The sequence below is a fragment of the Rhinopithecus roxellana genome, chromosome 6 (assembly GCF_007565055.1).
Source record: "Rhinopithecus roxellana isolate Shanxi Qingling chromosome 6, ASM756505v1, whole genome shotgun sequence".
Classification (NCBI taxonomy): domain Eukaryota; kingdom Metazoa; phylum Chordata; class Mammalia; order Primates; family Cercopithecidae; genus Rhinopithecus; species Rhinopithecus roxellana.
Window position 1 is genome coordinate 149,055,648 of NC_044554.1, and position 25,497 is coordinate 149,081,144.

Here is a 25,497-nt window from a genome sequence, read left to right on the forward strand (position 1 = left end):
TCCTTTCTCTACCCTAAACCCCCACTACCCTCTTGCTCATTCCTCTCCAGCCCACTGGGTTCCACGCTATTCCTTGCACATACCAGGCACGTGCCTGCCAGGCCTTTGGACTAGCTGTTCCCTCCACCTGGAGTGCTCTTCTCACAGACACCCATATATATGGCAAAGTCTCTCAATTTCCTATATTTTTTCTTTCCTATTTCCTTAATACTTACCATTCTCCAACAAACTTTTACTTACTTATCTCATATACTGTTATGCTCCTACCCATACTAGAATATAAGATCCGTGAATACGGGGACATTTGTCTGTTTTGTTTACTTGAGTCCACTATGACTGATGTGTGTATTTGTTAGTGCTCAATAAATAGTTGTTGAATGAATGAATCTTAAAATGAATCCACAGACACCTGAAAAAGAGCAATGCATCTATGTTCAAAACAGACTAGAGATACTATGTGGATACCTGCGAGTTCACAGCATCTCCAAGGCTCTCCAGGGGTCTGTAGGTCAAAGGCTGGGAACCCCTGAAAGCTCTTATTTTATCCATACCATAATCATATGCTGAAGATATCATTACTCCCATTTCCAGATAAGGACACTGAGGCTCAGAGAGGTTAAGTCGTAGAGCCAGAATTATACCTGAGCTGACTGATTCCAAAACCTAAACTCCTTCCAAGCAATGATAAAAGAATGCCATTAATGTAATTTATCCAAGATCTCCTCATTGATGCAGCTCTCTTGTGCAATAATAATTAGTCAAAGTATTGAATCAAAGCAATTTATCCATTCATACTTGTAAGTATATTTTAGCTTCCTTGTGTAATATAAAGGTATGTCCATATGTCTGAAATTTGGTTTGTTGTCTAACTGTGCTACATTCTCTTGTTAGTGACAAGAAGTGAACATTTATCCAAAAAAATTTCTGTAAAATGACAAAAAAGCATATTTCCCTGAGTAACCATTTTACTAGTAAAAATGTATTATTATATAGTCTTTATTCAATGATAGTTTATTGGGCAATTCTTCTGTCAAAGGCATTGACATGGTATGCCTCTGTGTCTCCAACCAAATCTCATCTCCAATTGTAATCACTACGTGTTGAGGAAGGGATCTGGTGCGAGGTGACTGGACCACTGGGGCAGTTTCCCCCGTGCTGTTCTCATGATAGTGAGGGAGTTCTCACGAGAGCTGATGGTTTTAAAAGAGCCAGTTTCCCCTGCGCATGCTCTCTCTCTCTCTCATAGTATCTTTACAGCAGTGTGAAAACGAACTAATACAGGCATTATACTAGATACCTGAGGAGACACAAAAATGAATAAAGCACAAAACTTGCCCTCATAAAGGTCACAATTGCTTTCAAAACTATATTATGGAAACCATGACTGACACATGATAGAGCAAAGTTTATCATTTCTTAGATTACGATTTCCATAATGTATACATTGCCTAGCACAAAGTAGGTAAATAAAAACATACTTGATAAATGAATGACTTATCTGGCATTACTTCTAAATACTTTTTCCCTATCAGAAATTGGTACAAATGCTAAAAAGTTTATCTTCCAGTGATATTATCACTCCAATTTTCTTGTTATAAGACCTGGTAATAAAACATCTCTCTTGACACTTTCTGACATGGAAGGGCATGTACTTTAAGTTGCTGTGTAGGTAGTCATGAGAAACGTAGGCTGAAACATCTGCATTTTTATGGCACCTTCCCCCAATGACCATCATGTGTATCTGGGTATCTGAGATACATCCAGACAGGGAATTAAGAAGCAACACCCATTCAGTTTTTGAGCATTACTATGAGCCAGGCTACCTCACCTACTTTAAGCCAATTTAAGATAAACATTATTTTCCAATATTTTATAGTGATGAAAACAAGGGCCCATGCATTTCATTCACATGCCTGGCTGGAATTCTACCCTGGCTTGGCTGTCTCCGCAGCTCCCCTTTGTCATATCTAATTGCATTTCAGTCAATGAAATCTTTTCTATTGAGAAGATACTCTAAAAAAAAAAAAAAAAGCCATCATTATTATTATCATTATTATTATTTTTTTAGACGGAGTCTCGCTCTGTTGCCCAGGCTGAACAGTCAATGGTCCTGGAATACACCATGGGTCTGAGGTCCCCCAAGGTGGGACTACATCTTGGGTTTATCTACTCCAGGCTTACTAAGCTGATCATTTATGAAAAACAAAACAGTGAGATGAGTAGTACTACAACCATATCCAAAATGAAATTCTTCAATATTCAGTCCACATCTGCCAACCTCACAGTTTTTTTTTTCTAACTTTCTAATGACTATCACCCACTTCCTTGCTTTGTGTCAGTGTGACAAATCCGTCATTGCCTTTTTCATTAATCATTCCATTGGCTGAGTGACTCAGGCTGTCACAGAGAAGAAAATTATAGAATTATTTTTATGGAAAACAGACACTGAAACATTATAATAAAATTTCAATTATTTTCACTCTCCTTGTTAAGATAGCTTTTTTTTTTTTTTTTTTGGCAAGATCAGACTCATTTATTCTTTTTGAACCATTTATTTCTCAATTTAATGATTCTCTGACTGCCATTAAGTACTTCAAAAGACAACCAGGTAATAAATCAAGTATGTTTTATTTTACCTCATTTGCCTTTTCCTGTATATATATTATAGAACCCCATATTTCGGGGGAAGAATTTAGGTGTGACTGCCTTATGGATTAGAAATCGACTATATGGTCCCTTAGGCTTATAACAGTGATTCTGTAATTTTATGAACTATTGCTTCTTTTGTTCTGAGTTCTAATGAAAACAGCAACAACAAACAGAACTCTTGGTCGAATGGCTTCTCTGACCTCCCCATGGTGTTCACCGGTGTGGGCAGCAGCTGGTCAATGAAGCCCCTGAAGTCTGTGAATTAACACGAACCTTTTAACATGGGATCAGACGCTGGCCTCATAAAAGCTCAAAGCAATACCAAAGCCATTTTAAAAAGAAAGAGGAAAAGTGTGGCCAGAAACTATCTGAACACATATTATTTTAGAATTTGGCAGGGACCTTCAAATGAGAAACTCAGCCAGATAAACATAACACATCGAACAGAATTCAAACTAGGTTGGCACTCAACACATCAGAATTCTAGGATGTCCTTATTATTCCTTTCTAATTATTAAAAGAGCTTCAAGCTGCAATTTCCAGCACTGCTCTGACTTGGTTAATTTTTCCCATGGTGACCATATTTCGAGCTGACCTCCAACAAGAAGGACCAGAGGTATTAGGGTGTGTTTGTACATGCTTGTATTTGCTGGAGCTTAAAAAGGCAATAAACTTCCAATTTTCCTCCTACATCAGAAGGATCTCAGAATTCAGCTCTCAATCTTTTATTTCTCCCAGGAGAGAAAAAGGCCTCAACATCATAGTTGAATAGTAGTTTTGAATCTTGGTCTGCGATTTTTTTTTCCAGCCTGATGGAAATCCCGTGAGAAGCACATTGTACTTGTAAAAATAGAGAGAATGCAGTGTTTGGTTAATTATCCAGATGTGTAAAAACACAATGAAATTGGGTGTAGAGAAAACCTGTAATTGTGTCTTTTGCCTGAGTCTCTCTTTTCTTATACATTTCAACAACATACATAGCCTACTTACTGTAACCTGCCATTTGGTTACTTTCAAGGAAGGGAAAAAGATTTCATAGCTAAAGTCCAGCTTCAATCAGCTCCTCCAGAGGAAAACAAACAGTGTCAGAGAATAATATTAAAATGGAAACAATGTTCTCTTACAGAAATTTCACATATGGTAGCAGTTACTGTTGTTTCAGCTACTCTCAGTTGACTACATTTCTCTGAAGTTTAGTAGGAAAAAAATAGATACACTTATACAGTCATTCTCTGCCTTGCTTCTAGGTACACATTTCATGACAAAAAAAAGTCAGAACTTTGTCAATGATAATGAGCAATGGCTTTTGAAATAAGACACAGCTAAACCTGGACACGAAGTTTCACCATCCACAGGCCTTAGTTCCTATTCTTTGCCTGGCAGGTGGAAAGAGGGAGTTGTCAACTTCAGCAATGGTACACTGAAGACCCTGAGGGTCATTCGAAGCTCCCTGCCCTGCTTGAACCCCACTTTCCCCAGCTACACAAGAGAAAAAAAAAAAAATCCTTCTTTGAAGAATCCACTACTGGGCTGGTGAGAGCTCCTCTGTATCCCCAGAAGGAATCAAGGTGCACTGCCCTTCTGGAATCAGTCATATCATTCCCTTGTTCTCCAGCTCGTCCCAGGCACAGACTACGATAGAGCTGCCACCCATTTATGGGAGAAGACCAGAGGGAACAAGACAGCTTCAATGCCTCAAAGAGAACTTTATACACACATTGAACACCCCAGGAAAGCCACAAAACCTGTTGAAAACCTCGGGGTAATGGGTACCATGTAGCAGCCAAGAGGGCAAGATTAGGCTAGGGTAACCTACTTTGGCTTCATCTAGCCTGGGGTAGAATCTCATTTCCTTCAGTACCATTATTTTCTCTGAAGAGAGAAGTGTAGCCTTAAAATGGCCAGTTCAGAAAATTAATGAATGAGGAAAGCTGGAATTTCAGTGTTGTGGTAATCTCTATAACTTCCTAGACATTTCTAGACCATGCGTCATCTAATTTCAAGACCACATTGCTGCAATTAAAAAAAAAAAAAAGCCTTCCAACAAGAATACGACTTTATCAAAGCATCTATTTTTTTTGGAATATGGGCTTAAAAAGAAACTTGCAAAATCTACAGGCATAGACATATAGCAAAAACATTTCAATCTATAGCCAATTTTTAGTCACATAAACTTATGCAAAAATACATGCTGCCTCCCAAATGATATATTCTTATTTTCTATTGAGAAGATACTCCTTAAAAAAAAAAGCCATCATTGACAGGCATAGGTGAACAAGATGCATCCTTTTCCCACCTACTCTGAGTTCAGTGCCAATTTGGAGAAATCCAGCATGAAGCCAGGTGACTCAATGAGATGAATAAACCCTTTTGTTTAAAATGGAGACTACAGTTAATTTGACTTTTAAATAAAGAGTCTGAACACACCGGGCCACAGTCAACAAACTGAATCTTTGTTTGCTCACTGTAGACACAATTCAGAAGGATGAAGCTGCATAATAGATGTAACTTAGCATTTCTCATTTCCAACCTAAACATCTCATCTAATCAAGTACTATTTAGGTCTCTATGCTGCCTGCTCCAGCATGGTAACTCATTCCTGACAAAGCTTATAATGACTTCTGATTTACGCATATTCTTTTCCATGCAACCTCAGTATATATGTATTGACTTGATTTGGATATGCTGTACAAAAGCCAGAGATCAAACTTGCAAACATTTCCATATGCCCTTATTCAGTTCTTTAGTTACAGCTTAAACCTTGATTTTTGTAATATTAAACTCATTAAATAGTCACAAATCCATTTTCAATTCTAAAAGAAAATATTGGCAAGTGCAGATGAACATAACTGAAAATAGAGATTTGTCATAGGTTCAAGAGTTAAAACAGCTTGAATGTTATCTAATAAAATTCAGCAAGTTCCAAGCCTTGAGAAATAATTGCATTCCAAAGACTTCAAGTCCTTATATCACTTGAAACTTCCACTTACTCTATAAAACTTAATGATCAAAGCCAAGTCTTTATGATTAAAACAGTCTTGGCCAGAAAGACATTCAAGAAGCTAGAGAACTTATTTCCTGTTTGTGTAAGGTTGATAACCTTAGAGTTTCAGCATTAAATATGGAAGGGGGCGTTTGATTCCCTTCTACACAAAACAGAATCTGAAGCAGGTCCTGGAGACAGTGCAAGTTCAAGGTGAGAGCACCCAGCTTGGTGAACAAGCATTTTGGTGAACAAGGCTGCACCACTAGCTCATTTCTTCACCACCATCTTCAGGCTCTGGAGTCTGACTGCTTAGGTTCCAATGCTGGCTCCTCCACTTTCTGGCTGGGTGACATTGGTAAGGCACACCTAACCTCACTAAGCCTCAGTCACCTCACCTGTAAAATGGGAAGAATAATCATAGCACGTATTTTTTAAGGCAGCTGTTAGGATTAAATGAGGTAATGCATAAAACAGTGCTTAGCATGATGTCTACCATACAGTCCATTCTCAATAAACATTCTCTAGTAAAATCTACAGATAAAATACATGAACTAGATGTTCTTAAAGGATCCCTTCTAGCCATTAAATTTAATGGTCCCAAGCCCGGGCTAATAGGATGATGGTACAGGCTTACATAGAATGCTAATAATCATAGGCCTACTTCTAGAATCGCTCTCCCACCCCACCTTGGTTGCCACCCCACTACATGTCACTGCTTGAAATTACCCTATTACAAATATCTATCCATCAGGTAGGCTCTGTCTCTACTCAAATGCAAACATGTTGAGAGTCCACCATATTGGGTTTAATTCATCAGGTCCTTTCTATGGAACTTTCTATGGAGCTGATAACAAGTCAGAATGGGGAGAGAAAAAGAACAATCATGATAGGGATGGAAGAAGCATGGAGAAATACAAGTCTGTACACAATAGACTGAGAAGAGGAAGGCTGAGGTGGGAGGATGGCCCTGGAAAACAAGGGAGGCCAAAGGAGAGTCCTGAGGACCCGGGACATAGTGCAGGAAGAGAAGGGTAATGAAACGGAGGCGAGAAGAGCAGAAAAGATCATTACTGGGTACTGAGCTTAATACCTGGGTGATGTAATAATATGTACAACAAACCTCTGTGATACATGTTTGTCTATGTAACAAACGTTCACATGTACCCCCAAACCTAAAATAAAAATTTTAAAAAAAGAAAGCGGCTGGCTGCAGTGGCTTACACCTGTAATCTCAGCACTTTGGGAGACTGAGGTGGGCAGATCACCAGGTCAGGAGTTCAAGGCCAGCCTGGCCAACAGAGTGAAACCCTGTCTCTACCAAAAATACAAAAATTAGGCGGGCATGGTGGCATGTGCCTGTAATTCCAGCTACTTGGGAGGCTGAGGCAGGAGAATCACTTGAAGCTGGGAACTGGAGGCTGCAGTGAGCCGAGATCGTGATGCTGCACTCCAGCTTAGGAAACAGAATGACACTTCGTCTCCAAAAAAAAAAAAAAAAAAAAAAAAAAAAAAGCGGGGGGCGGGGGGGAGGTTGAAAGATGCAGGAAAGAAATATCAGTATTTTTATTTTATCTAAAGGCAGTCTTGCATGAACTTCATTCTATAATAATCATTACACACTGTGCTTAGTATCGAATAAAACAAACAAACATGGCTCTCGCATACTGGGAGCTTGCCACCTAACCCAATGGGCCATGATGACTTCAATAAAGGTCGTCAGACACTGTACTTTCAACAGGGACTTCACCCATGCAGATGAAGATAAAGTATCCCATTAAGCTCCCTAATTCATTTTTAAATAGCTTCAAAGTTTTGTCTCTATTGGGTCCTCAAATAAATTATGGTTGCAAAACTGTTTATAAAGAGAGTCTGCCCTTTTTTGCTGATGGAGAAGAGATGTCCCGTTTTAACCACATGCCCTGCTAGTTTGGAAGCATTCCCATCCATTGCCACAACCTCCCACATGCACTGACTCTTCCCCTTGAGTGGCACATAAAGACACAGGCTCAGAGAACAATGCGCAGTCCCCCATCGTCACCTGCCTGCCTTCCAGTGAGGGCTGTTTTGCTTTAACTTCTACCCGGGCTCACGTACAATTGAGAGGATGCTAAATGTGTCTGTGCCTCAAGAACAAGGGCAATCTCACTAATAGTTACTGGCTCAGAAAGGATCACACTTATAAAGAAAGTTAATTATGGGAATTAAATGCAGCTTGTTTCTCTTTTTGAAGTATATTTTTTTCATGTCTTGAGGAGGGTGATTTACAGACACATTTGTCGCTTTTTAGGGAAAATTAATTCCAGTTGGTGTTCTGGGCAGACATGAAGAGAAGGAAGAAGATAAAGCAGCTTCTCCCCTCTCCTCTGCGCTGAGAGCAGGCCCACGCCACTTTCTCTGGTGTAGCCACACCATCGTCCACATGGCAAGGCAGGAGCCTGGGGTGGGTCCTGACACATTTTGCTGCTGCCCATATAAAAAACAAGCACAACTTCTAATGTCAACTGCTAAGCTCCATTTTTTTTAGACAAAGTAAGTATTGCTTTTAAAAATGATTTCAAAATCATAGACATAGAGTAGAGGGGACAATGCCATATCCCAGCAATGAGTTAGCGGAGCTTCTATTAACACTTCAGCTCTTGTCTACAGGCATTAGGCTGTGTGCTTGGGAGACATAATATATTAACCCAGCTTTTCAACATGAATGGTAATAGTAGTCATCACGTGTTGGGTACTCACCACAGTCACTAGGCTAATATCTGAGGAGGATTATCTAATTAAATGCTCAAAACAACCCTATGCAGTAGGTACTATGATTATTTCCAGGCTCCTTTACACCAAATCAAGGTTCTGAACAGCTGCTCCAGACCCCTTGAGCATCAGGTTCCTCTCATTCATAGCACACAAACATGAAGATATTTAGGTCTGGTGCATTTACATTGAAAAGCAGAAAACCATTCTGAATTTGTGCGTTTATTTTTTGAAGATGGCTCTACAAACTGAGCAGCACTATTCAGTTTTGCTAAGAGTGTGAGAAAATTAAGAGTTTAGAAGAGAAAGGAATTTTCTTTCTTGAAAAATCTAGAAGAATTTTTTTTTTTTTTTTTTTTTGGTGGTGGCAGCAGCGAGAGGGAAAATGGGTAGGTACTACGTTAAAATTACACACAGATGCTTAAAGAGTAAGTCTAAATAACTGCATTTGAACTTCCAGTAAAGCAAAATATCCTTGTAAGTGATCTAATCGAACAACTCCTCTGATTGTTAGATGAAAAGCAGAGGCCCAGGGAGGCTGAAAGACTTTCCTGAAATCATCCAGGGAGGAGCAAAGCCAGCCCTGAATCCCAGGTCTCCTAATGATTAATCCAGAATGCCTTCCACTTCTCTTTTGTGCCACATGGCCTTAAAACAGAAGACAACCCAGATGGGACCAATGAGACTGGAGAAACACAGCATTCTAATATTTATGATAAACCATCAAGGCATCATTATTTAGTGTTTTCTTCTTCTAGAAAGAGCAGTGCCCCCAGACTGAACGTATCCCATGTAGTTCGGGGAAGAACTCCTGACAACAGCATCTCTACCTCACATCTTCCCTCATCACTCAGAAGGCACAGGTTTCCTTAAAAGTATTCATCCTGGCAGCAAGGAAGGTACAAAGAAAACTGTCCTTTTCTATACACATTAGGAAATTATAGGCATAAAACCACAAGGCAGATGTGAAATAACCAAGTCAAATTTTTCATCTGGGATTTGGTAGCTTTGCCAAACATCATGGTTTGTATCAACATCAGCATCATGGTTAACAACATCACCACATTATTTGCAAGACAAGGCATTACACATGAAGTAGATCACTCTTCTGTAGGAGGTGGAGAACGGGCATTTTCCAAATATATTGCCAAATAATGGGGAGTGTCACTTCCTATTCGCTTTCCTAACCTGGCTCTGAAATTGGTTAAAAGACAAGGAACAGCCAGAAATTACCAGGAGAGGTTCTAAGTCATCCTGACTGCATAACTGGCTTAAAAAACCTAAAGTGTAGTATGCCAAACAGTCAGAATATCCCTTCCAAATAGCTTATAAAGAGAAAAAAGAGAGAAGAAGTTGCTAGCTCCAGTTACTTGCCATTCCCTTGGAAAAACTCAGACCGTTTTTCTCTTTCCCTCCCTGAAAGTGTACATCACAGACATGCTTGCCAGCATCTTTACAGCCCTTCCTCTGGCATCATCACTTGGATCTTCCTCTGGAGATCACTCATCTCCTACTCTCAGGCCTTATGGTTCAGAGTATGAGGGCCCCCATCCTGGTTCCTACCCTCCCAGGGTGTGGAGTGGGCCTCAGGCACCATTCTGGCCAATCTGTATATTCCAACCACCTGGGTCCAGTTGGTGGTTCTAGGATAGGCATGAGATCCAAGTAGATCATCTGAGATTCAGGAATCTGGAGGGGAGGAATTATTGGGAAAGGGAAGTTGAATGGATAGGCTATACCTGCCCTGCGATGGATGGAGAAGCGGGAGTGCCACATGAAAAGAACTTGCCTGAGAATTAAACCAGAAAAGTACAAAGCAAAGTACATAGATCAGGAGAGAATGACAGGCAGAATCCTGATGACAAAGTATGGGCAACCAGATCCAGCCACACCTGACATTAAATCAATCAATGTCCTGTTTCACTAAAGCTGCTTTAAATAGGGTTTCTGTCACTTGCAACCAAAAGAGCCTTAACTAACATACCCTTATTTATCCTTCAAAACTTGGTTTCATTGCCATCTCCTCTGCTTGGCCTTTCCTGAGGATCCCATTCTGAGGTAGCGATTGGTACCTTTCCTGTGGCTATTAGTCTTTACAGTTACTTCTCTAATTTTTTTCTTAACTTTTTTTTCTTTTTTCAAGATTCGTGGATCAGAGATAATATTTCTCTAATTGTGCCTTTCATCTGTATTGTAATTATTAGACTTTCAGATTTAGGACAGAGTCAACGTCTGATAAATCACCGAATTCCTAATATTTGTCCAGTGCCTCAAACATAGCAGATACTCAGTATATCTGTGCTCAGTTGAATTTGATTCTAAATGTTCTTTCAGTGAACACTGGACCCTCAATGGTTTCCCATTACTCTTAGAATAAAGTCTAAACTCTTTGCCACAGGCAGCCGGGCCCTGCAGGATCCACTGGCCTCTTTCTGCTCAGTTCCCACCACGGCAGCTCTGTGCTTTTCCTTGAACCTGCCAAGCCTGTCCCCACTGGAGAGTCTTTGCAATCAGTTTCTTCTGCCAGGAAAGCTCTTCTTACAGATACTGCAGAAATTATTCCACCACATCATTCAGAGTTCTGCTCATTATCTCCTTGTCAAAGAGCCTTGCCCAGACAATCTTATCTAAAATAGCACCTCCTTCACTCTCCGGCCCTTGCCCTACTGCATCTCTTTCATGATGCTTGTCACTGCCTGATGGTACAGTACCTAGCACATATTTTAGTTATCACTGTCTACCTCTCTAGAATGTAGGGCAGGGATTTTTTTTGTAGTTTTTCAGTGTTAGTCACCACTATATTCCTAGCACCTAGAACTGCACCTGTGTTCTCAAATGAGTGGCTGGTACATATTTTTTTTTTTTTTTTGAGACGGAATCTTGCTCTGTCGCCCAGGCTGGAGTGCAGTGGCCGGATCTCAGCTCACTGCAAGCTCCGCCTCCCGGGTTCCCGCCATTCTCCTGCCTCAGCCTCCCGAGTAGCTGGGACTACAGGCGCCCGCCACCTCGCCCGGCTTGTTTTTTGTATTTTTTAGTAGAGACGGGGTTTCACCGTGTTAGCCAGGATGGTCTCGATCTCCTGACCTCGTGATCCGCCCGTCTCGGCCTCCCAAAGTGCTGGGATTACAGGCTTGAGCCACCGCTCCCGGCCACATATTTTTAAAATAATCTTAAAAAGGATGAAAAAAGCAAACCTTAAAATTGAAACCAACATAGACAAATGAATGTAACTGTGTATTAAATTTTAACAGAATCACCCTTAAAAAGATAGAATTCTTTTAACTTTTAAACACAGTACTTTGATTGTAAGTGTGTAGTGAGATACAATTTAAGGATAAAAATAATTGCAGCAAAAATATTAAAAGTAATTGTGATGTTTCTTGTTGGTAATGGTACTCATGTAGTAATTCTGAAACCATTTTGGGCACATTGTAGAAGCAAGCAAAAGAGGAAACACGCTGATGTCATGAGGAACCACAGCCCTCAATGTGGGAGAAGGGTAAACAAACATGGAACAGAGAAAAGAGAAGAGAACCTTGTGGTACGGAATCAGAATTATGGGTATTAGTATGAAGTCATTTTGTTTCCTAGCTCTGCCCACAGACACATCCCAGCAGCAATGGGCCACTTAGTGCTTAGCACTTGCTTTTTAAATGCCATTCCCCACGAAAAAGAACCAGCATTCCATGAAGAACTGACTGATTCCAAGGCTAGAACAGGGAAAGTATAAGAAGTACAAGATGCTTCTGGAACACACATTTGTGTCAAAAAGCAAGGACATGCTTGGAGGCTAATGGGGACCTGCAAAAAGGGCACAAGAGCCAGTTGAAGGAGTTCCCAGTGACCAAATTTAAAACAATGTAAGCATCAAAAACAAAACAAATTGTAACAGATCAAATAGAAACAACAATCTGTGAATCCACAGTACTATTTTTAAAAGTGAGTAATAGTGGAAAAGGGTAAAATTTTCCCTATGGAAGAATGCCAGGTGATATACACAGAAAGATACATTAGAAAACTCACCATTTTATCACCCCCAGTGTAATAACTGATCCAGACAGAGATCATCAATGGATGCTAAAACTACTGGGTGGCATTTTTTGAGGGAACAGTGTTGAATGGTCTTGAATTATTAATTAATTACAAACAGAAACAGGTGCCTTTACAATGGCCAGATCTGGCACACACCACCTTGACAGAGTGATCCAGTTTAGCATCATCAACAGAGGGACAAACTGACTTCATGTGCCTCCTGATGTGAGGCACCAGAAAGTACACACCATCTATGTAATATGTGTGCTCAAATGTTTTGACATAACCTAAGCACTGAGGAAAAAATCTGACAAATTCAGAATATGGGACATTCTACAAAGCACCTGGCCTGGACTCTTCAAATCATCACCATGAATGACGAGGACAACAAACAAGGTAGGTGACTGAGCCTACCTAGTGCACCCATGGTAATATGAGAGCATGCATTGAGCCCTGGGATTTACAATATGTTATGAAAGGGCCAGATGCAGTGGCTCATGCCTGTAATCCCAGCACTTTGGGAGGCCGAGGCAGGCAGATCACGAGACCTGAACAGGAGTTCGAGACCAGCCTGGACAACATGGTGAAACCCCATCTCTACTAAAAACAAAAAAATTAGCCAGGCGTGGTAGCAGGTACCTGTAATCCCAGCTACTTAAGAGGCTGAGGCAGGAGAATGGCTTGAACCCGGGAGGCAGAGGTTGTAGTGAGCTGAGATCGCGTCACTGCACTCCAGCCCTGGGCAACAAGAGCGAAATTCCAACTCAAAAAAAGAAAAAAAAGTTATGAAGGGTATTTTGATAATTGGGAGAATTTCGAATATAGGTTGAATCAATATTGATATGTATGTGTACATGTATATATGTATATAGATTTTAAACGAACAAACTACATTCATATGTCAGTTCTGGTGATGTTGAAGCACACAAGGAAACGTGCCTTCTACTTACCTCCCCAGTGACATAAAAGTCATTATTTTTATATTCAGGAAATATCTGGAAAAACTGAATTAGTGCACTGCAAAAAGAAGAACAAAAACAATACAAATTAATCAGAAAAATGATTCAGGAGCTCTTCATGCTAGGATATCAAATCTAACCCTTTGGCAATAGGTTTCACATTTGAAATAAGATACCACTCTGCTATGAGCTCCTGTAGGGCATTTTATTTACACAATACGTGTGGGCTAGTAATACTTTGATAATAAGAAGTTTGGACAAGTGGACATCAATACTCTGGGCATGTTTCCAAATCACTGAGTTACCAGTTTGGATCATTTAACTGTTGAGGGCACCTTGAGCAAATAATACAGGTTTCACATGTTGCATAGCAATTCTTGGAGGTAGTTCTGCAAACTTTATGATCCCATTAGCCCAGATTTGTGGTGAAGTAAGGGAAATCTTAGTTGCTTATCAACCCCCACTGTGGGGGACTCTGAACATTTCTGCTGGAGCTCCAAGAATGTCAGCATTTTAATAACCAAAGAACACAAAAACTGTAAGATGACTATAATTTAAAAGAAAAACAGCAAATGGCCACAGATATTGAAATAAATGTACAGTAGCCTCTGGGCTAAAAAAAGAAAAACACATTTACTAAAGAATACCAACAGCTGGCCAGGGGCGGTGGCTCACGCCTGTAATCCCAGCACTTTGGGAGGCTGAGGTGGGCAGATAACGAGGTCAGGAGTTCGAGACCAGCCTAGCCAACATAGTGAAACCTTATCTCTACTAAAATTAGCCAGGCATGGTGGTGTGCACCTGTAGTCCTAGCTACTCAGGAGGCTGAGACAGGAGAATCGCTTCAACCCGGGAGGCTGAGGTTGCAGTGAGCTGAGATTGCACCACTGCACTCCAGCCTGGGCAACAGAGTAAGACTCTGTCTCAAAAAAAATAAAAAAAATAAAAAAAGAATGCCAATAGCCACTTTAGTGATGAAATAGATTTTAACAGACTCAAGGAGTGATTTCATAATAAGCAAGAAGACAGTGGATTTTTAAATGATTCTTTACTTGAACAAAATATTTCAAAAAAAAGGAAAACAAAAACTTGTGAAACTCAGTAGCTCTATGAGTATTTTGACCCAGACTGCAGTGCCTGCGAAGCTAGGGGAGGTTTTTGGCCCAGCTTCCTGCTGAGAGACTAAAAGCCATGAACCATCCAGGGAAGATGAAAGGCAAGGAGGCTCTGAAAACCCAGGAGGATGGCGAAGTTCAAGGGTTACAAAGAGGCAAAATTGGGTCATTACAATCACCATGATCCTAGCTATATTTAACTTTCAAAGGCTGCATAAAAATTCACCATGAAACACTACTGTAGAGTTTTGTTGTATTTCTGCATCCATTATTTATAGTGGCCTTTATAGCAACTAAATCTGAGAAGCTGTATTTTATAGCTTCTATGTTTGTGCTGGCAATAAGCTGGCTTTAGAATGCAGATAAAAATAGGCATTCATTCTCCACCCTTCCCTCTCCAACCTTCAGGCTAAAATCTACTTCCTTTTCTCTCTTCCTGCTTGTTGGAATGGCAATAGATAATTTAGCATAGTAAATCTCAATTAAGTCTTTGGCTTTAGCTTAAAGCTTATTTCCTTGTAGTATTTGCTGGAGAGTCATTAGGGTTGCTGGATTTAGCAAATGAAAACATAAGACATGGTTTAATTTTGAATTTCAGATAAATAACAAATAATGGCTTAGTATAAGTATGTTCCAAATATTGCATGGAATATACTCACATTAAAATGTTATTTGTTGTTTATCTGAAATTCAAATTTAACTGGGCCTTTTGTGTTTTATCTGACAGTCTTAGTTGCAGATAATCTCCCAGGTTACTTCTATCTCGAAAATGGCAGGATTCTCCAGCTCAAGTTTCCAAGGCAAGGCTCCACTTGAGGAAATTATCATCAAGTTTCATTTCACAGTTTTGATTTCACAGCCAAAAAATTGGCTATTTTTTTAAAGCAAGCACTTGGTAGCATGGTAGCACTCTCTTTTCCTAAAAGAGAGTGAAGAATGAAAAAAGTAAATTTAGTAAATTAGATTTGCATATGCCATTTGCTCATTTAACTGTATTTTAGTCAAGAACTCTTCTTATTACCTGGTGAGCATCTTCTAGAAAATAAAATCTAGAATCAAGCCCAAATGAAATTACAAATTTTAGAAGCAGAACTGCTAAACATATATATATAAAATACATAAGTATTTTATATGCTCACACCGTGGGTGGCTGAGGCAGGTGGATCACAAGGTCAAGAGATTGAGACCATTCTGGCCAACGTGGTGAAACCCCGTCTCTACTAAAAATACAAAAATTATCTGGGTGTGGTGGTGGGTGTCTGTAGTCCCAGCTACTCAGGAGGCTGAGGCAGAATTGCTTGAGCCTGGGAGGTAAAGGTGGCAGTGAGCCGAGATCACGCCACTGCACTCCAGTCTGGTGACAGAGTGAGACTCAGTCTCAGAAATAATAATACATAAGCGTTGTGTTCACACGTGCACACTCCATGCATTTATTCAGGTACAAGAGCTACATGGCACAAAAAGCATGCTTCTTCCTGGTGATTCCACTTGGCCATCTTGCTGGCATTGTGCCAAGGACTTGTCTAATAAACAGAATTTTAGTTGAGGGCTCTCTGCTCGCAGAAATGTACATTAAAGGACCAAAAAGAGAAACAGAGATTGCAAGGAAGAATGACTACAAGAAAATTATTCCTCAGATAAGTTTTTAAACAGAGATTGGGTGGATGCAGGGCAGAAAAGGTGAGTGGACATGATCATGCATTGTAGCCCCAAAGACAGCACTGGAATCTGGTCAGTTCTAATGGAGTGAGAAGCATAATCATAAACACAAGCAATATTCAGGATAATCGAGTTTCAGGTAATCTAAGCAAAAGCTCCATACCAACCAAAGCCAAGCAAAGTGTACCTACAGTCACTGGCAGTGGACGTGAGGTAGGAGATGGGACTCAAATACAGAGGTGGGGCTTGGATGCTGGATCAAATTGAGGACTAGCTAAGACAGGGCCTGGGTGGAAGCAGCTTTCCATAAGACATGCCTATCAGTGGGCCACGTCAGTTTACCATCATGATGGCAACAACCCAGCATTACCACCCCTTTCCACGGCAATAACCCAAAGACACAAAAGCTACTATCCATTCCCTAGAAAATTCTGCATGAACCAACCCTTAATCTGCATGTAATTAAAAGTGGGTTTAAATATGACTACAAAATTGCCCTAAGTTGCTACTCTGACTAGGCAGTAGCCCTGTAGGAATAGACATGGAGCTGTAACACTGCCCCTTCAATAAAGCTGTTTTCTTCTACCTCCATCTCACCTTGAATTCTTTTTTTTTTTTTTTTTTTAATTGAGACAGTTTCGCTCTTGTTGCCCAGGCTGGAGTGCAATGGTGTGATCTCAGCTCACCGCAACCTCTGCCTCCCAGGTTCAAGCAATTCTCCTGCCACAGCCTCCTGAGTAGCAGGGATTACAGGCATGCACCACCAAGAAGAGGTAATTTTTCTATTTTTAGTAGAGACAGGGTTTCTCCATGTTGGTCAGGCTGGTCTGGAACTCCTGACCTCAGGTGGCTGCCTGTCTCGGCCTCCCAAAGTGCTAGGATTACAGGTGTGAGCCACCACACCTGGCCACCCTTGAATTCTTTCCTGGGCAAAGCCAAAACCTCTCACAGGCTAAGCCCCACTTTGGGGCTCACCTGCCCTGAACTGGACCGACACAAGCTCAGCAACAGGAATCCTGGCAGTGCTGCTTTGTTGGAGCCGGTGAGGGGAGCCTCTTTTGCATTCATTCAACATCTAGCGAGGCTGAGCCGTGATCCTCTCCACCTGGCACAGGACACAGAGTTTTCTCATTTAATATAGGAAGCCTGCTTCCTAGCTGCATTGCTATGAAGCTTTGTTTAGCAACACTACATATCATTTCCCATTACAAACCAACATGTAGGAGAAAACCATAGTAGCACTTACATTTGGCTGCTAAGAAAACAACTATAGGTCCACCACTAGACTAAGCACCAGGAGGGCAGGGGCTTTGGGGATTGCTTACTACTGTCTCACCAGCACCAAGAACAGCAGCTGGCACATAATAGGCAATTGGTAAACAATGGCAGAAGAAGAGTGGCACCAGCTAGTGTACTCCAAATCAAAGTTAATAAATTTCATAATTTTTTTTAAACCAGAGAGGCATTGTGACTAAATAGCACATTCCAAATAAGAAAAGAGGGAGAGTATTTTAACACCTTGTCCGTGAAAAAGTTTTATTTCCAAACACAAAAGCAGCAAAACTGTGAATGGTAAATGTCTCCTTATAGGCATGTACTATTAATAGTCAAAAAGAATGGGATTTTCAGAAAAAAGAAAGTTGGTTTTCAAAGGGAGAAAATGAAAGCTCCACTCTTTAAACCTGTAGTAGCCCATTTGCAGGTTTTGAAGCGACCTTCTTATTCCAAACACCCATCTGCAGAGCTGGAGAGAAGAATGTGACCACAAAGGGAAACGAATAGTGTAAACTATAAAGGAAACAGCTGAAATCAGTTTTCTGCACTACCCTTGATTAGCTATTTTCCAGTTCTAAGAGCCCGAAGCAAAAAGAACTACAACAGCTATAAACAATAGATGCTTTGAAATAGGTTCCCTTTACATGTCAGGCAAGAGGAGATGGACCACATGTCAGCAGTCGACATCCCCATATGGAGGGGCAACTGGAAGCTGTAACAGTCTTCGGGGGAGGGGAAGGAGAGACAGAAACGGCTTGGCAGTGATGCTCTGTCCTAGAGGGGGCCGATGCATCTCTTCAGTACAGAACCTCTGCCCTCAGGGTGTTTGCTAGTTAACCACTGAGCTTGTTTGGATTTAAACCAAAGAGGGATGGGAGGTGGGGGTGGGGAGTAGGTCTCTAATCTGAAGAAAGAGAGCACACAGTGCCAAGACAGCCCTGGCCCTGGCTCTGAGGAAGCCTGTGAGGAGGACTGCCATCCGTCACGTCTGTGGAAGGAAAGGGAGGAGGTGCTGGGGGAACACCCCACCAGGAACTTGGCAAATATGTCCCTAGGACCCCACTGTACATGGAAGCAGAAGTGTGGGGTCCTGGGCATCCCCCTAGACACTGAATAGAAGTGATTGAATCACGGAACATGTGAAAAACAAAAGTGGAGAAGACAACAGCCATATTCTTTTCTAGGTGGGCAGAGGGAGAGATCTTTGGGAAAGGGGCTTGGAAGTAGTTATTTCTTCTCTTCCCCCCAGTCACCTATCTGCCTTAGAGAGAAAGAAAAGTGAAATGGAAAGCTTTTGTCAGAGATCAGCAAACTCTGACTCCTATTAGATGCACTTTTGCTTTGGGGATTGGTAGTAATTAACAGAGTGCTTGGTGGAGGTGTGGGGTAGGGAGCTAGTTAACTCCTTCTGGCCACTAGGGTTCTTTTAGTAAATTATTATAATGCATAAAGCGGTGCCCTAGTGACCAGAAAGAATCCAGGATTTGGTCTCTAGTAATAATTTGTAGACTGGAAAAATCTGACCAAATAAGAAAGGTCACTTGCTTTTTTTAAAATGCTAAAAATAGCACTGATTAATACGAGTAAATAAAGGGAGAAATTATATGGACACTGGCCAGACTTACAACTTTACATTTTTCCTTTTTTTTTTTTTTTTTTTTTTTTTAAGCAAAAGAAAACTTTCACAAGAAGAAGGGAGAATACTAGAGACTAACAAGCTAAGTTTTCAGCATGGAAAAGTCATGAACTAGAAGCAAAAAGTAAAAAATTGCATCCAAAAGCCACAAAAAGAAGAATCCTGGGAAACAAACAAATATCTGAAAAGATGTTGTCCCCCACAAATGCAAAGTTAAATACAATTTTGGAAAACAAGCAGAAACCTTTCAGATGTCTGGTTGAAAGTTTTAAAAAATAATCTTTAATTGAAAAATTCTGCTGTGTGTGGATGTGAAAGTATCCTTTAATTATCTTCAGGAATTGGACTATAAGGCTCAATCAGTAATAATTCCAATGCTAGAATAATTTTCCTGTTGAGATAGAAAAAAGTTTGGTCTGAAGAAGGCCAAGAGAAAGCGGGAGCATGTTACCTGTATAAGTCCCGTGCTACGTCATCCTCATTGACTGCATATCCATGGGAATCATCAGTAAAACTGAAGCCTGTGCCCACCTGCAGAAGAAATAGACAAGCAGGTATAAATACAGAGAAACACATGCCTTAGAGACCTGCAGGGAGGTCCCACACTGGAAGGCGACCTTGTTCCAAAGGCCAAGCTCAGACTTCAGATTTTTGCCATCATCCCCCCGTGCCGTTAGCCCTCCTCCCAGGAGGATGCTGAGTGCCACCTATTCTCTCTACCCCCCAAAGCCCAAACAAAACAGCAACACAGAGCTTTGCCCTGGGGTCAGTGGCTAAGCTGCCCTGGTCCTCAGTGGAGACTCTGCCAGATGTTGATTTAAGGAAGAAGAATTCATCTTTTCCATCCCCTGCTACGGTATCAAAAGATCCAAAGTTGTCTCCTCTCTGAAACCTGCAGAGTGCTTTGCTCTGTCCTGCCAAGAAGAAACTCTTAGTCAGCGTGGTGGCTCACTTCTGTAATCCCAGCACTTTGGGAGGTTGAGGCGGGCGGATCATCTGAGGTCAGGAGTTCAAAACCAGCCTGGCCAACATGGTGAAACCCGATTTCTACAAAACATACAAAAATTAGCCAGGCATGATGGCGGGTGCCTGTAATCCCAGCTACTGGGGAGGCTGAGGCATAAGAATCACCTGAGCCTGGGAGGCAGAGATTGCAGTGAGCTGAGATCATGCCACTGCATTCCAGCCTGGTGACTGAGCGAGACTCTGTCTCCAAAAAAAAGAAAAAAAAGAAACTCTCTAGGCTGGAGAAAAAGGTAGTTGTACGTTGTCTTCCTCTTCTTCTTCCTCCTCCTCCTCCCCCTTCTTTTCTTTATTTTCAAGAAATATGGCCATTAAGTCATTTCATCTTCAGTAGGTAAGGAGTTTTAACATAATTAAGACTAATTTTAAACTAATATTTTCTTATACCTGGAAGTTCACAGACAACTGAACTGTAAATTAAAAGAAGCAGCTACTATTTTTATGTCAACAATTTGCATAAGGAATGCACTCCCTATCTGGTATAAAGAATTTTGTGTTTTTGTTTTCCAAACACCCAAGGATGTTTAATTCATCTTTTATTTAAATACACAGTTGTGGACAAGGAAAATGGAATGCTGACAAAACAAGGTGGGGGAACGAGCATGTTGACATTTTTTCCCCTTTTATTTGTGTTCTCTTTGGACCATCTGAAGAGTGAGAGAAGTTAAAGATTTTAGTTAAGGACACAAAGATACTCCAAATCTGTAGAAGCTGATGCTAAGTTTCTCTCCTATTTTGCACCTTAATAGAACCAATATCAGAAGACCTCCCCAAGGAGAGTATCACTTCTGTCCAGAGATGAAGCATTCTGCTTGTCTTAATAAGTGAAGGAGGCCAGGAGCGTTGGTCTCACCTGTAATCCCAGCACTTTGGGAGGCTGAGGTGGGTGGATCACTTGAGGTCAGGAGTTCAAGACCAGCCTGGCCAACATGGTGAAATCCCATCTCCACTAAAAATACAAAAGTTAGCCAGGCGTGGTGGGATTACAAGTCTGTAATCCCAGCACCTCGGGAGGCTGAGGCAGAATTGCTTCGACCTGGGAAGTGGAGGTCTCCAGTGTGGGTGACAGAGCAAGATTCCATCTCAAAAAAATAAAAATTAAAAAAAAAAGTGAAGGAGACCCATTTTGACTTTGTATATCTACAACTCTATGTGAAAGATTAGAAGATTGTGAAAGATTAGAAGTTCTGACACTACATAATAACCCGTTATATAGGGAACCCATACTGTCAGTGAAAAGAAACAAATTCCTCCTCCTGGGTTATCTAATTCAGTGAACAGGACATCTCATAGGATTAAAAATAAGGAAACGGGCCAGGCGCGGTGGCTCAAGCCTGTAATCCCATCACTTTGGGAGGCCAAGGCGGGTGGATCACCTGAGGTCAGGAGTTTAAGACCAGCCTATCTAACATGTGAACACCCCCATCCCCCGCTCCCATCTCTACTAAAAATACAAAAATCAGCCAGGTTTGGTGGCAGGCGCCAGCTACTTGGGAGGCTGAGGCAGGAGAATCGGGTTGAACTGGGGAGGCAGAGGTTGCAGTGAGCCACCAGCCTGGACGACACAGCAAGACTCCATCTCAATAGAAAAAAAAATGAGGACATGAGAGAAGGCAGCAAGGAAAACTGCCAAACTCTGATATGATTATATATGTTAACAGAAAAACTAAATCTCAAAATGGTTTTAATTTCACAGATTAAATTCTATTTTGAAAAGGAAAAACTAAATCTATTTTTTTAAATGTACTTAATAAAAAGGAAAAAGTACAAGACAGGAGAGGCCAGCACTGATAGCTCACAGGGTCATCCCGGACTTACTGGATTGTCAATGTAAAGCATGGAGAGCGTTGTGGTCCAGGGGAAGTCTCTGTCACGCACTGTGAAAACAGAGAAGAGGGGTGAGATAGAGTGGACAAGCATTCCACCGAGGCCTCATAGCGGTCAGAAGCCCAACACACTCCCCGGTCCTCGTGAGCTGTTGGTGTCCCCTCTAAAAGCACTTCATACTCTTATGGTGGGGAACAGGCACCTGCACCTTTACCCTCTCCACTCCTCTCCTTCACTTTCCCCCAGCCCAGAGCATTTCCACACCTGAGATAAAGCTTGGAAACAAAACCCAACAAAAGCTTGGAACATGAAAAGACACCCACCAACCACCTCTGCAATAATATCTGTATGTCCAATTAAATCAATCATCCTTAAGGCTCCATCTCTTGAAGAGAACTACTTCAACAAAACTGGCACATAAGCCTTTATACTGAGTCACGAACTGGCTCACACTCCAAATTCTGACCCAGGGAAAGTAAACAAAATTAAAAAAAAAAAAAAAATGAGATGAAGGTAAACTTAGTGACAGCCAGATGTTGCTCTTTCTTTATCCTTCCTCCACCTCAGCCCCCACCTGGAATAGCGTCTTGCTTCCAAGTTATCAGATCATGAGTGTGACTGAACCACAAAGTGTGTAGTTCATGTGAGTAATTAGGAATATAATTCTACCCATTAGTCCCCTGCAAAGAGCTGTCCCAAATTGTAATAAATACCAACTGTTCTGCAAACTCAGAATGCCTGAGTCAGCAGCAGACTGCAAGAAAGTGGATTAGAACTTTTCATCCAAATTTCAAGGGAGACAGCAATCCAGTCAGGAACAGCCCTGAGGCTCCTCCTTCTCGGATGGACATTGCCAGAAAGTTGTGTTTTGGTAATCTGGAACAGTTAAGCTAGTCCTAGTGGTTCCGTGTTTACTCTAAATTAGTTTTGGAGCAGATATGAGGCTCAGATGAAAGATTCTATAGGAAATATAGTGCAAGGGATACTTACAGGTCATGTTACTTGTGACAACATAAGGCCCATGTTCCACAAAGAGTCCAAACATGGATGAACCTCCTGGCCCACCCTGTAGCCAGAGAACTACTGGGGCATCTTCTGGCTGTATCTAGAGGAAACAATAAAACCAGTGACCACACAGAACACTCACTAAGGCTACAGAACACACACAAGTAAACTTACCAAATCCTCTCTGTGTTACAGGGCTGTGACTAAATCCCACGAAACCTCCCCAGACCTCAGTAACCATTCACCGCTATAAGCAAAGTACTGGTCATCTTTGGTTCTGTGAATGAGACTGTGCCTTGTATGCTGGTGTCTTCTTGTCATGCAGTCAAGTCTTTTCCCACCAAGAGACAGAAAGCCCCTTAAATGTAGACACTTGGCTTGTGCATGTTGCCAGACACCTAGCATACTGCCTAGGTCATGGTTATATTTTTTTAGCTGTTTAAACTAAAAAAGGGACTCTTTAGGACTCTTCCATTTAACATGCATATTCCCAACAGAGGCACAACAAAGAATCCATTCTCAGCGACACTTTCCCTTCTGCACTGAGAGCCCAAATGCCTTTCTGATTTTATTCACTAAGAACATGTTCATAGCTGGGCACGGTGGCTCACGCCTGTAATCCCAGCACTTTGGGAGGCCGAGGCAGGCGGCCATCAACTGAGGTCAGGAGTTCGAGACCAGCCTGGCCAACATGGTGAAACTCTGTCTCTACTAAAAATACAAAAAATTAGCCGGGCGTGGTGGCACACACCTGTAATCCCAGCTATTTGGGAGGCTGAGACAGGAAAATCGCTGAGACAGGAAAATCGCTTGAACCCTGGAGACGGAGGTTGCAGTGAGCCAAGATTGTGCCACTGCACTCCAGCCTGGGTGACAGAGCAAGACTCTGTCTCATAAAAAAAAAAAAAAAGAATGTGTTCATAGGGACCAGGACAACTTCATTCAACACCATGGAAAATGAGGAGGAGCGGACAGGCCCCAGGGGCCTTTAGCCAATGCAAATAACAATGACAAATCCCTGAACAAGGTACAGATTTATTTAGGAGATGTGGGAGACATGAACTAGAAAGGGGTACTGGCAGGGCTGTGAGGTTGAAAATTAGCTACTGGCCGTAGTGTCAATACCATCACCTTCAATGACAGAGACTTTTTCAACTATTTCATTCAATGTGTATTTATTGAGCACCCAATATGGGCCAGGCACAGTGCCGGGAGCTAGGTACACAGAACAGTGAGTGAAGAAGAAAACGCATGTCCTCTTGGAACTTAGAATTGCATGGGCAATACAGGCAGTAAGTAAGAAATAAAGACAAGGCTGGGCATGGTGGCTCATGCCTGTAATTCCAGTATTTTGGGAGGCCGAGGTGGGTGGATCACCTGAATTTGGGAGTTCAAGACTAGCCTGAAACACGGCAAAACTCCATCTCCACTAAAAATACAAAAATTAGCTGGGCGTGGTGGCAGTTGCCTGTAATCCCAGCTACTCAGGAGGCTGAGGCAGGAGAATCCCTTGAACAGGGGAGGCGGAGGTTGCAGTGAGCTGAGATACCACCACTGTACTCAAGCCTGGACAACAAGAGTGAAAATCTATCTCAAATAAATAAATAAATAAATAAATAAATAAATAAATAAATAAAATACAATGATTGGAGAGTGTGAAAAGGAAATACAGGTGATTTAAGAGTCACTGGAGGCTGAAAAGGAGAAGGTGACTAGCGAAGGCTTCAATGAGGTCTGAGTGCTGCCCTGAGCCCTGAAAGCTGAGAAGGATCCAGCCAGGAGCAGAGCCAGGGAGCAGAGCTGTGCACAAGGGAAAGGACAAGGGAAACCCTCTCACCAGAACAGACCTAGAAAGGGAAGAAGGCACAGTCGCCAGGCAAATCCTCCAGAACCACCTGAAAAAAGCTCTACTTGGCTCCCCCGCTTGGCTTCCAGCAGGACCTAACAGTGGGCCCTTGCATGATGGCGTGGCTCGTTGGATGGTTAGTCAGCAAGGATCCCCTGGCTTTAGCCCAGAATAAAATCCCGCCACCTCTGACTTGGCCTGGCTATATAGACAAATTAAGGTGTCGCTGGAAGGTCTGAGTGGATGTGTTCCATTGACCTGGATGGTGGCAGAAGGCTGAGGCAGAAGGCAAGACTGACTCAAGAGAAGGTGACTGGGATGCCACCGCCAAGACCTGCAGGAAGAGCTGAGCAGAGTTCTAACCATGATCACAGAGGGCATAGAGGAGCTTCTCTTTCCAGTCACCAAGAGCCTGACAGAGTCCTTCACAGCTTTGGAAGGGGCACAGGGGGACCTGCTACAAGACAGGTGCTGGTAAGAATGGCCATGAGCTGGGGCGCACCCTTCCTATGAGGCGCCACCTCTCGGGCTCATTCTTGAGCGTTAACAAATTAAGCGACATAATTAAAGCCCTTGGAACAATGCCTAATATATGATAAAAGCACAATAAATATAAATGATTATTATGACTAAGGAAACAGGTAGAAATGGTAGAAGCCCAGAATCCTACTGGGGCCTCTGATGAGCAGGCCTGAAGCTCCAGGGGTCAGCGCAGTATTACATAATGAAGAAGCGTG

General features: G+C 41.8%; 1 protein-coding gene across 14 annotated transcripts in view; it reads right to left on the minus strand.

Moving 5' to 3' along the window:
- CPVL (carboxypeptidase vitellogenic like) overlaps positions 1-25,497 on the minus strand; it is a 207,788-nt gene that overhangs the window by 85,101 nt on the left and 97,190 nt on the right. For all 14 annotated transcript variants that reach the window (XM_030932391.1, XM_030932388.1, XM_010371363.1 and 11 more), the window contains 4 exons: positions 22,900-23,014; positions 21,901-21,959; positions 19,511-19,590; positions 13,366-13,432 (listed from right to left, as the gene is read on the minus strand). In XM_030932391.1, coding sequence (XP_030788251.1) covers positions 13,366-13,432; positions 19,511-19,590; positions 21,901-21,959; positions 22,900-23,014 — 321 coding nt within the window. The remainder of the gene's footprint in view (positions 1-13,365; positions 13,433-19,510; positions 19,591-21,900; positions 21,960-22,899; positions 23,015-25,497) is intronic.